The sequence below is a fragment of the Heterocephalus glaber genome, unplaced genomic scaffold, assembly GCF_053883595.1.
Source record: "Heterocephalus glaber isolate CG9 unplaced genomic scaffold, H.glaber_assembly_v1.0 deba00001587, whole genome shotgun sequence".
Classification (NCBI taxonomy): domain Eukaryota; kingdom Metazoa; phylum Chordata; class Mammalia; order Rodentia; family Bathyergidae; genus Heterocephalus; species Heterocephalus glaber.
In genome coordinates this window covers 3,667,274-3,679,611 of record NW_028258365.1, presented here as the reverse complement: position 1 = coordinate 3,679,611, position 12,338 = coordinate 3,667,274, and the positions used below count along the sequence as shown (strand labels likewise).

General features: G+C 34.9%; 1 protein-coding gene across 3 annotated transcripts in view; it reads right to left on the bottom strand.

The window, feature by feature from the left end:
- Nucleotides 1-2,686: 2,686 nt before the first annotated feature.
- Nucleotides 2,687-12,338, bottom strand: part of Hhip (hedgehog interacting protein) — a 93,395-nt gene continuing 83,743 nt past the window's right edge. Inside the window, exons 13-14 of one of the 3 annotated variants that reach the window (XM_021247697.2) lie at nt 10,971-11,047; nt 9,987-10,156 (exon numbers count right to left, since the gene is read on the bottom strand). In XM_021247697.2, the coding sequence (XP_021103356.1) occupies nt 11,013-11,047 (35 nt within the window). In that variant the 3' untranslated portion in view covers nt 9,987-10,156; nt 10,971-11,012. Of the gene's footprint in view, nt 10,157-10,970; nt 11,048-12,338 lie in introns of all 3 variants that reach the window. The other 2 variants (XM_021247696.2, XM_004868907.3) reach the window with 2 other exon arrangements.

The following is a 12,338-nucleotide window of genomic DNA, read 5'->3' as shown; positions in this document are numbered from 1 at the left end:
ATGTTAGAGGTGAAAGGACTTGAAAGCTCATATTTTTCCATAAGGTAGCTGATTCCCAGTGCAGTGAGAGATGTGTCCAATATCACCTGGCTAATTAGCCGGAGACCCTGGTCCATGCCTCACAGCCTTAGGCCAGGGTCTCTGCTAGTATGTCTGGTGTGCACGGCTTTTGGTAGCTGTAGATCATAGAGCAGAGAGTCTATGATAACTTGCTTTACATGAAGCACATGGATTTTGCATCAAGGAGTTTTAATTATAAGACTATAAATCTGTCAAAGGGATCTGACAACATCTTATTAAATTACTAAAGTGAGCTCGAGTAGTTTCTGATGCTGGCATGGCCCCAGGAAGAATGAGTTTTATAGTCAGGATTTACCCAGCCTTCATCTTCTCTCCCCCTTCCCCCTCTCCTTTTTTAATTGTTTTAATCAAAGGAAGAAATATTGCATAGAAATCACATATAAATCAAATTGTAAAAATACTTAAGAAATTGTCTTCCTTCCTTTTATTGTTTCATTTTTTTAAAAAGAAAGATAGGATTTAATCTCCAGAGATACCTCTTTGGAACTCTAAAGACCCCCCTTTGTTTTTCCTGATAAGACACTAAGTGTGGCTGATATTTTTAACTGTCTTTGCATTAGAAATAGTACAGAGGTTTCAAATTTTCTTTTAAAAAGTTAGTACAGAAGGGGCAAGTTCATAGAAATACCAGTCACATTAGCTGTCAGACTCCAAGGGAAACCCGGATATGTTATTTATAATAGTACAAATGTGTGTTATGAAAATTCTCAGTGATGACTGTGGGACTAATGGCCTTTTTCACTGATAGCTGCCTTGGAAACATAAGTGTTCTAGATCAGCTTCGGAAGTGGAATTCCTCTAACCTTATTTTACCGTGATCACTCTGTCCAAGATACGGACTTACTAACATGTTCTCCTAAAGAAGATTTCATCATGTGCCTATTAATTTGTTTAATGGTGCTGGGGGCAAGACCTCTAGCATGAGACACTCCCCCCCGCCCCCCCCCCCCGCTGCAGGCCACTTTTTAGTCCCACCACCACATCTTCTCTTCATCTGTACCTAAGTCACCCTTATAGATAGGTATATCAATAAGAATATAAAAAAGAAACATGTAAACAACTTCAAATGTTTGTAACATGGGGAATTTAAAGCAGTGAATTGATTGCACCAATGATGGCAGAGCAGGAAGCCAAACGTGAGACAAGAAAGGAACCCAGAGAGGTTAGCTCCAGCAAGAAAGCACTTCCATCCCTAGGTTATCTGTATGTACTATTTTCTCCTACTGTGTAGGGACACTTCTAGGTCTGTCAGAGATTCACAAAGCAGAAGACACTTGCAGTAATCAGAGGGTGCTCTTGGGCTAAGCCAGGACGCATGCTCACAATGGGAAGGCAGTATCTGAAGGAGCACGCTGGTGTCTGGGCCTTGGTGGGAATCAGCCAAAGGGTGGTGTTAGCTTGCTCAACTTCAGACTTCTAGGAAGCAACCTGAGCTCTGTGACACTTCATGAGTAAGTGCCTTGTCACACATTTGATTCTCTTAGAAATGGCAAACTCTTGGCAGAGAGGCAGCTTTTCCTCTCAGTAAGTCAATGACATACATTTACCCAAGCGGATTGCACTCCTGATGAATATCAGCAGATTTTTAATTCATTTTTAAAATAGAAGATAACTGTAATAGGATGTCTTTAACTCTTTGGGGAAGATACTAGAAGGAAATAGCTGGGTCAAATGGAATTCCTAGTTTGAATTTTTTTGAGGAATTTCCATTCTGATTTCCATAGTGGGAACAGATAAAGGGATAAATAAAATGTGGTATTTACACACAATGGAGTACTACTCTGTCATAAGGAATGATAAGCTTGAGTCATTTATAGGAAAAAATTGATGCATCTTGAGACCATAACGTTAAGTTCAATAAATGAGATGCACAATCTTAAATACCACAGTCTCTCTTATATGAGAAACCCAAATTATAAATAAAGATCAAAATAAAGGCTAGATAATAGGAAGTAGGGAGATAGGTCTTTGTCAAATGACAAGACAATTAGAGATGGAGGGAGAGGAAATGGAGGGGAGGAAAGGGGATGAAAAAAGGAATTAAGATGTGCTGTGTACATGTACCAACTACACAGGAGGGGTGTAAACATGTACTGCAAACACGTGCTCATCAAATAAACAGCAGATCACACATTATACAAATACTCTTGATAGCATTAACTAGAAATCAAATGGCAAGGTCAGCAAAGTTCTGGGATATCTAAAATCAGCTTCTTTTTCATCTCTCTTCCCCTCTACATGCTTTTTCCCTTCAGTTTGGGAACTCATTATTCTAAATGCTCTTCTACATTCTTCTTTTGTTAGTTCTTACTCACTAGAAAGGATCAGATTGAGGCCATTTACAAATTAGAACAGATTTAAAGGAATGGAACATCTTCATGGTTGCCTAATATATCTATACAATGAAACTGACTCTGCCACTGACAAATATTTTGGGAGAAAATGTTAAAATTAGAACATGAGAAATGAAAAAAGCTAAAAATATTTGGAAGTAGGTTGGGTATAGAATTTTTAAAAAATCAACACTCATATCATCAGTCTGAATATTTAGGAAAAGTTTTTAAAATTCTAAAATAAAAAATAATTTTAAAATAGCACATATGCATCAAGTCATAAGATAAAGTTTAATACATTTGATCATGTTAAAAGACACAAAATAGAGCAAATCTAACCAAATTTCAGGCATGCATTTACATAAATATATTAAATTAAGAAAGGAAATTATACACTTAAACATCCTTTTTTCCTAAAAATCATTAAATCCACAGATCAACAATAAAACCAATTCTCTGCATATACCACTTCAAGATACAATTGTTCTATTTAAGATAACACAAATACACTTGTTAGAATTTATATGCATTATACATATATTATATATTACATAGATAGTGTGTATACATTTGTAGTGTTTGTACAGATAGATAAATATATTTACATGGGTGTGTGCACACATACAGATGCACATGGATGTACTTTAGGTCATCTGTACTATTACTGCTAGATTCTAATGAGCTGAATTGGAGTTGACTGAAAATGAAATTGTCTTTTGCTTCAAACATGTTCAGCATACCCATTGGGCTCGAAACCTTGTCCTTATAAACGTCCTTGCTTTTTCTACAGCACATAATCATGCTAGGCACTTCAATAAATGTTTCTGATAATCAAGGGATGGAAGGTGGAATAGTATATCAATCAAAGAGAACTGTATGTTACATAACTCGATGAAACAAATCAGATGAGCTCGAACTCAGAGGATTATGGGAATCAATAAGTTTGCCTGTTATTTTTCAGGAGAACATTTACAGAAATCCTAATGAGTTCATGTAACAACCCTGCTCCTTTAAACTTGTACCTGCCCTGCTTTTACTAATTGTTCATATCTATAGATCTATATCTATATATCTCCTATATATTCTTCCACTTACAGAAATCCAAGCATGGATTTGTTCTGAAATCTCCTATGAGTAAGGATATGGGCAAACTGCTCTAATTTTCAACAACCTAAAGGAAAATGAACAACTAGGAAAACCCACGTAGGTTAGAAGAATGAAACAGGTGTCTATTCTTTAAAGTTGGGCAAAATTAATCACCGATAAAACCAGGGAAGAAACAAGGTTTTCCTTTCAGTAGTTTTTCATGCTTGCTCATTATAACAATTCAATAATTTTTTCATGTAATTAGATAGGTTTCTTTTAAAAATAAACTCTACTATATATAGCATATCCTAAGGAATCCAGATAAAAAAGTCTATAGTAATTGAATATCATTTATCTTGTTATTTCATAGTTCTTGGTAAAATGTATGTCCAAACATACCCCGTGAGTGTAGTAAGATATAGGCAATATCTTATCTTTCCTAAGGTCCTTAATTTAGTTTCTCAATATTAGCTTATGAAAGGATCCTATTGTAGGTGAACTCTTTCTTTTTTGCGGTGCTCAGGATTAAATCAGGGGCTTGTGCATGTCAGGCAAGTGCTCTACTACTAAGCTACATCCTCAGTGCTTTTCAGAATTTCACTTTGATACAAGGTCTTATTGGGTTGCCCAGAAATGGCTTTGAACTTGTAATCCTCCTGGCTCATTCAGCCTCCAAAGTAGCCAAGTGTGTGCCACTGACCCTGGCTGAACTCTTAATTTATTCTAGGAAAGTCATGTATCTGAGGTTAAGAATATGAAGAACCACACAACATACATTTTGGCATAGGTCACACCAAACCTGATCACACCTTGTTCATGTGCATGGAAACTACTCCCTAGTTATTTTATTGCAGAGAAATGCACAAGAGTGGTTTCTGTGAAGAAAAAGTTTATGTTATATTTAGCCATTAGGAATTTCCCATCATTGTTAGTGATCAATTTTTCTGTACTAAATGTACTGAGTTATAATATGGTATTTTTTACTTACAAGGTTACAATTGAGATAACTCACCCTATGTATGTTACCCTGCTTGTATATATATGTGTATATATACTTTGAACTTAAGTATAAATATTCTACATATTTTTAAAAACCTCATATGAAACATGGTGTTTGCTTTATGATGTACATGACAGATAACCTTAGAATGAAGGTTGAATTAATGTTAGAATGAATGGTAGTGTTAGTGCCATTATTTTAAACATCACTGTTGTGTGGCAAAAACAAAAAACATTTTATGCATAAGATTTTATGATGATGAACAGAAACTATTCGTTATTTTTGATTTTTTAAACTGATTGATATTTGACCTGTACAAGTATATGGGAAAGGAAAGGAAATGATGGGTATATCTTATTTAATTAGGAATTTAAGAAAAATGCTAATCTTATACATGAACAAACCTCTTCATAGCATCTAGGGAAATCATGACTCTAAGAAAATAGCTCCACCATATTACCATGAATATGTCTCACTCTCCTAAAATTATTTGAGGACAATTTTCAAAACTTATTCAGAGGAAATAGGAGGAAGAAAGGTTGAAATTGACTGAAACTGGTGTTTGGAAGTTTCCATGGCCATGGTTCTAGATACTTCTATATATGGTTTCCCACCTTCCTTGCAATCATATTAATCATTGGAAATATGACCAATTTGTGTTGGTGTGACAGAGAAAGAAGGTAAAATAGCAAACTTCTATTTCAGATATTCTAAAGAGGAACTTTCTGATGGGATTCCTTCAGCATTCCCAGTAATATCCCCATGAACTTTCTGGGAGTAATGAAGAAATATATACATTTGCTAGGCATGGGACTTTGGTCTGAATTCTCTGCAAGTTCAGATCTCATCCTGGGGTAGGGAAAGAAGATTCTGAAATCTTCATTGAGGAAACACTTATTTTTTCCCTCATAGATTTGGAAAAAAAGATTCTTCAGAGTCCATAAAAATGGCTGTTGCTTGGGTAGGAAATAGCTTCTATTGTTCGGTATTATTAGCTCAAGCTCTTGAAGAGCTATCCTGTGGATAGAATATCATCATGGAACATCTGGATTGGCAGTCATATATGCTCTTCATTATTTCCTTCATTGACTTTGCTAGATCAGTCTAATATGTTATTTGTCTACTACTTTTCATGATACATATTTTGAGCAAATATGATACCAGATGAGGGCATTTTTCAGGAAACTAAAATATCATAACAGCAAAATCCACAGCTATCTGCCCTTGGACATCTTCATTATGGATATACTAAGGACATGTCTATTTACTCAAAACCAAAAGAAAATAAATGAATGGAGGAGAAAGAAGAGGAAAGAGATTAAAAGACAGGGAAAGAGAGAAAGGCTAGATGTGGGTAGAAAGAGCTAGAAGGGAAAGAGTGGATACAAATATCTTAGGTAACATTCTATACAGATCCTCAGAAATTAATTTGTTAATCAGCCAACTACAACTTCTTGTGATACATTTTTGTTTTTCCTTTTAAGAATGTAGATTTGGTGTGAGAAACTGAAAGTGTAAATAAGTACTAAAAGGTATAATAGATAATATGAAATAGGAAGAAAAGGGGCAAAGGGGAAGGGTAAGTGGGAGGGATAGGGGAAAGGAAAGAACGGAATGGAATTAATATGAGAAAATGAAAAAAAGAAACAAAGTCTTTGTAAACAGGGAGGGATGGAGGGGTTGAAGGGAGAGCAGGGGAAGAGGGAAAAAATAAGAACCAAGAGAGATTATGTAAAGGTGCATATCTCCAATGATGAATGTCATACTGTACACCTAAAATGTACCAATAAAAGGATATACAAAAAAAAGAATGTAAATTTGGTTTCTCTTTTATAGTCAAAGCTAGTAGACTGAACAGGAAGTTGGTCTAATAAAGGTTTAAATTAATGTGTACTTTGAAAGAATCTAGATGTAGCATGTAACCCCATTACACTTAGTAGGGTTATTATGTAATTTGTTTCAGAGATCAAAATAGCATCAAAAATATGGATTAAAATTACCAGTACATGGTTCTATAATAATTTTCAAATGAGTAAGTAGGGAAGAAGTGAGTCATGTGAATGACACAGTTCTCTGGCTAGGCTGTGTGTATGTGTGTGTGTGTGTGTTACATGAATTTCTTCACTACTTCATTGTGGGATAGATCTGTTAATCTGAGAAAATGTCTGAGTGTTCTTTATGATGAAATAGAAGATATATTTTACAATGGCTACATTGAAATAAAATTCTAAGAAGAAAAGGTATTCATAGAAGCACCTTTGCCATCACATAAGTTTCTTGAGTCTTTCTTCCCTTTCACATTAAGGACCTGCCAATTCAGTTTTCATTTTACAATCTTAAATAACTGTCAAAAAATCAAGGTTCTATGAACCAGGACAAAAGTTTGGCAGAAATAGTGGTAGAAAGGTTATTTGTAAGTAAAACAACCATAGCAATATTTCATATTCAATTGACACCCAAAATTTATGCTCTAGAGTGAATAAGGGGGTAATAATACACATTTGCCTAGTCTTTATTTTTCTTACACATACACATTCATACCAAGAACATTTTTCTTCTACTTTAAATTGTGCACTTTATGAACTAAACAGATTTTGCCTTTTATGTGATGAAACAATAATTTTTCCTTAGCTCATGCTTTTTAGCCAATTCCTATCTGCCTCTCATCATGAATTACTGAAGATTATTCCCCAGTGGGACATTTAAAAAATCTACTTGAAAGAAAGGGTCAAAGAGATTTTTTTTTTTGAATTGGCCACTTAGTTTAAAATGTGTAGCCATCAATTACCACGGCCCTTACTGTTTTCCTGAGAAGAACAACAACAAAAATAACTCCACTGACTTCACCTTTTTGGCTTGAGTTTAACATCCATGGATCTTGCTATCTTCCTTTTAGAACAATTTGGGCTTTTATTCTAACAACCCACAATAGGGAAGGCAGTGACACCTGGGGCGCATATCCCTTTCTCTCAGTCACTTGAAACTCATCCACTTGGGCAAAGGCTATATAGAAAAAGTTGGGTCTGGTCAATTTAATATAGATTAATTTAAATAGCAGAACTAATGGCAGGAGAACACCTTTTATTTTGGGAAAGAAATAGAAAGATTAAAGATGCAAGAAGAAACACTTAGGTTTAAAGATTTTGCTGAATATACAGCAGAACACTTATTGTTTTCAATCAAAGTATACATGGGAGAATGTGTAATAAAACTGCACAATTTGACAGATTTAGACAGCTGGCTCCCTCACAAGAAATTCACATTTTGTTAATGTCACCCACGTTGAATGAGGGATGATTAGATGGTAAGGTCCATTTATAAAAATGGTTGTCAGGACATTTTTTTAAATTGTAAAACTTTCTGTGATGGAATTCAGTAAAAGGGCTATGAAGAGAAAGCCAGGGAGACAAAAGATTGCTATTAACCTACAGATGCAGGCTACTGCATGGTTCATTGCAAGATTTGTCACACTGTTGGGCCAATGAAGTGTTAGTGAGACTAGAAGGAACCACCCCTTTTCTGGGGTAAGAGGGCAATTTGGTCTCCATGCTCATTTAATCCTGAGACTTCTTTGAATAGACTGTCAATTGAATCTAAATTGTGCAAAATTATGCATGCACTTTTTAATGCAGGCTATTGTTCACTAAGCACTGAACCAAGATTTCTCAACCCATTTCCATTTGGCATGAGGTCACTTGAAACTTAAGTAATCATATATGGAAGACAAGAACAGTGTACTTAACCAATCTTTCTTTCTACATTGTGGTTTCTATATAAACACTTTGCTTTCATTGCAACTCTCTCTTTAAAACAATAGAGAAATACTAGCTACCAGGTTTTGAAAATTATTTAATTGAGGCTCACATTCTTAAGGGTAAGGAGCAGGTTTGGAAAGTCAGTGCTGCATAAGCTATACAATTCTACAATTTAGATTCTAGAGGAATGGATGTTTACAGAAGAAGGACGAGAGTGGGTGTGCCCTTGTCATGAATAGAGGTGTCTTTTCAGCAGTGCAAAGAGGCTTGATGATTTTATTAACATCCAAAACTGTGAGAAGTGGCCAAACCATTAAGAAAAATGTCTACCAGACTCTTTGCAGTTTTAAGTTAGAACAATGTTATCTCTTAAAAACCTGAACGAATTTTTACAGAAAATTTATTGATACATTAACCAAATGGTATTTTCACTGAGGTCTGAAGGAGCATATACATTAAAAGTCATATTCAGCAGGAATTATTGTATTAAAAATTTGTACAAGTGATAGCTTACACAACTGAGATTGGATAAAAACCAGTGAACTCTTCTCCTGGGAGGTTTTGATTCAGTGTGAAATCTGCCACATTCTAATCACATATACTCTGACAGTCTTGCTATGGTGAAAGGCACTTTACAAATGTTTAATGCCGGAATTTTATAGGAATTAGCTGTTTTCTTGCTTTCTCATCTGTTGTTAATGATTACATGTTTGCAAAAGGAAACACTGTTAGATTAGATCCACAGCACATTAAAGACTGTTTGCTTTCTCACTCCCCTTCCTTCCAATTCAGTTGGTGAAAAATGTAACTTTAGTATTTTACAGGACAGGTAAAGGTGTTTCATCTAGGTGATGTCTATATTATAAAAATAAAATAAAAAATATAAATATGTAACACAAACCCAGTGCCTATTGTTAAATAAAATATACAATAAAAGCAGACCTTTCAGGAAGATTGATTTTAAAATATGCTGTTATGATTTAATTATAAAACATTTAAAAACAATCTTGAGATTAAGCTGAAGTAACCAGATTGCCCTGCCAGATAAAAAGGTAAGTGCATAACATTCTGTAATTGGATACATTGATAAAAATGAAGATTATAATTTTGTGTCAAGTTGCTCATTTAGAAATTGATCAGGGAGTTCTGAAACATTCTCTTATTTAGTCCTTTAATATAAAAGTATTGCTTTTTTATTAGATCCATCAGATTGCACAGTGGTGTTTCAAAACTCCATTAATGTTGACTTTAGTAGTTACAGACAGAAAATTCTCTGGAAGTCAAATAATCTCTTCTGGTTACATAAAAATTCCGTTATCAATTTACAATGGAATTTCTGTGTAAATTACTCTGCACAATGAAGCATATATATATATTTAAAAATCCATCTGGCTGGGGATTTAACTCAGTGATGCCACCGCTTGCCTTGCAAGGACAAGGCCCCGAGTTCAATCCCCAGTACCAAAAAAAAAACCCATCTGTTTTGCAAACACATGTATTGGGGTTGTGAGTGTAGGTGTGTACGTGCCTAAGTGAACAGACATACCAACATACACACAGAGGATCTGCACATTTCTGGAAATTATTTTTAAATTAATAAAGGAAAATGAAATCACAGGAGTGTGTAGCAGGATAGCAGTCTTTCTTTTTAATGACAGGATAAAAAATAAATGCCCATTGGAAGGAATATTAAAACAGTCCCAGGAACTATACAATGTAACTTGTTAGATCCAACAAATAAGATGTCATGTCAATGATCTGACCAAGAATACCTGCCCTGCTCACTCTGCGGATGTTTCTGTCCACTTGTTCACACTGAGGACCAAGATATCCTTTTTTACAGAGGCACTTGTTCGGTCTAACACAGACACCTCCATGATGACATGCTGGCTCACATTTTGCTGGGAGAGAAAAAGAGCAACAATATCACACTCGGGTTCTGTATGTCAGAAAGTGTTGAGTATGAGACCCACAAATATTTGATTAATAAGATAAGGTAGGGAAAGAGGAGGAAGATAGTCACAGAGTGATCTGAAAGATAAGTATGTAAGTAGGAAAGGTTTTCAGACCCATAGTTACTTGGGGGCCAGAACTCAGCAGACAGTGGGAGACATTTCTAGAGAAACAGAAATCATGAGAATTTGAAGAAATCATGAGAATTTGAAGAAGCAGAGATCACGAGATCATTTCATGATCATAAGACTATTTCAATGATTTTAACACAAAGATTTCATTACTGCCAAATCTCTGCTCCACAGGGACATTTCAACAGAGGCCCTTCCAGGCACGTGAATTCCATTCCTCCAGGATAGGATCTCAACAGGACCATACTGCCTAGAGAAGGAGGCCAGGTAAGGACAGCTTGGAGTTTGGTTGGGATGGACTATCCACCACATGGACCTCCTCAGGCTCCTCCTTCCCTTTGCTTCCAGGGGTTGCAGAGCACATGCTTCTCTTCAATTATGGTACATTTCCTAGTCCGTTCCTGGGACAGTGCAGTTGGCCAGCAAAGAATGTTCTGAACGTTCCTTTCTGGGTTACTCCACAGCACTGAATTTCTTCATTAAAGAATTTGTACTACTACAGTATAAGTGGAGAATGTAAAGTTTTACTGCTAAAATGAAACAAAGGCATAGAATTTGATATGTAAATTGATTGTAATTTGCAGATTAGATAAACCTGGAGAGTGCAGCCATTGCAGACAGAATCAAATACCTTGAGTACTTTGCCTTATACCTTGAGGGGTCAGGGTCATTTTCACCTTTTCAAGTGCATTTTCCAGGGGTCTGTGGCTGACACATGGAAAAGGAAGAATAAGAATTTTCTCATTTAAATTTGTGGGAGATGAGTAAATCATGTGGGTATATGAATAAATTCTTGCTTCGGTCAAAAATATCCAAGACAGATTACCTTTATTCAATACTCTGGCTTCTCTTATATGTTAAAACTACTTAAATTTAACTAGTAGAAAGATGGAAGGAATTTCACTGAAATAAAACTACATGTTAATTCAAAGAATGCCTATTTCCATTACATCACATATTACTTTTATCTATTAAGGTCTGTATAATGTCACCAAAATGCAAAATAATTTGTTTAATCTCAGTTTAAACATGTATCTCTAGAAGGCACTCCATAAATATTTGGTAACTGACTACCTACATGATACAAGAGGTAAGGCAAAATATAAAGTAAAGAGTCCAATGAAGTGGATGCTATATAAAAGAAACAGAGAGATAGATATTGTCAGGCATCAAGGGAAGGAGAAGGAAATACATTATCAGGAATTTGAATATCATTACAGTTGAACACTGATTCTTATTTTTTGGTCAACTAACAAAAAGGGAGGTAGACTGAATCAATACAATGTAAGCAATTGTTTTAAATAATATAATTACTTAATTTCTATTGAGTTTGAATTGATACCTCCTTCCTGGATAAGCAATCATGGTATTGGATATGCAATCATGGTATTAATCAATTACATAATGTAATACCATTAAATTGCTGAAGCAATTTAAGCTTAAAATGTATACTGTAAAAGTGACTTTGCATGTTGGTTATTTTTGTTAGACAATACATAAAGTAGGCAAGTTATGGTTATAATTTTTAAAACAAATAAATCCTTAGAATAAAAGATAGTATTTATGAATTAAGAACATTATTAAATATTAATTTGGGACTTAACTTTTCATTGGCAAGAGGTACTTTAATATATAAAATAGCAGGGGTCAAAGTATTTTCTAAGAAAGATGTATATATGCTGATTGCTTGATATGCATCTTTAACACATAATACCTTAAATTCTAGGCTTCTAAATTTATCCAATTTTTTCATGTCACATCAAATAGAACTTAAATGTCATTGCACAAAATTGAGGAAATCTCACGTTCAAGGATAGAATAACCCTGAATAAAAATCTCCTTTGCTGTCTGAACAGCTGCATACTTAGCTGATGGTTCACAGGGGAGTAGCAAACAGAATGAAAAAGTCTCGTAATATGACTCTGGATAATTACATTTTCCCTTTTATTTAGTAACACTCACTGAAAAACCCCATTTTTAGTGTGCTGTAGCAAGAAAG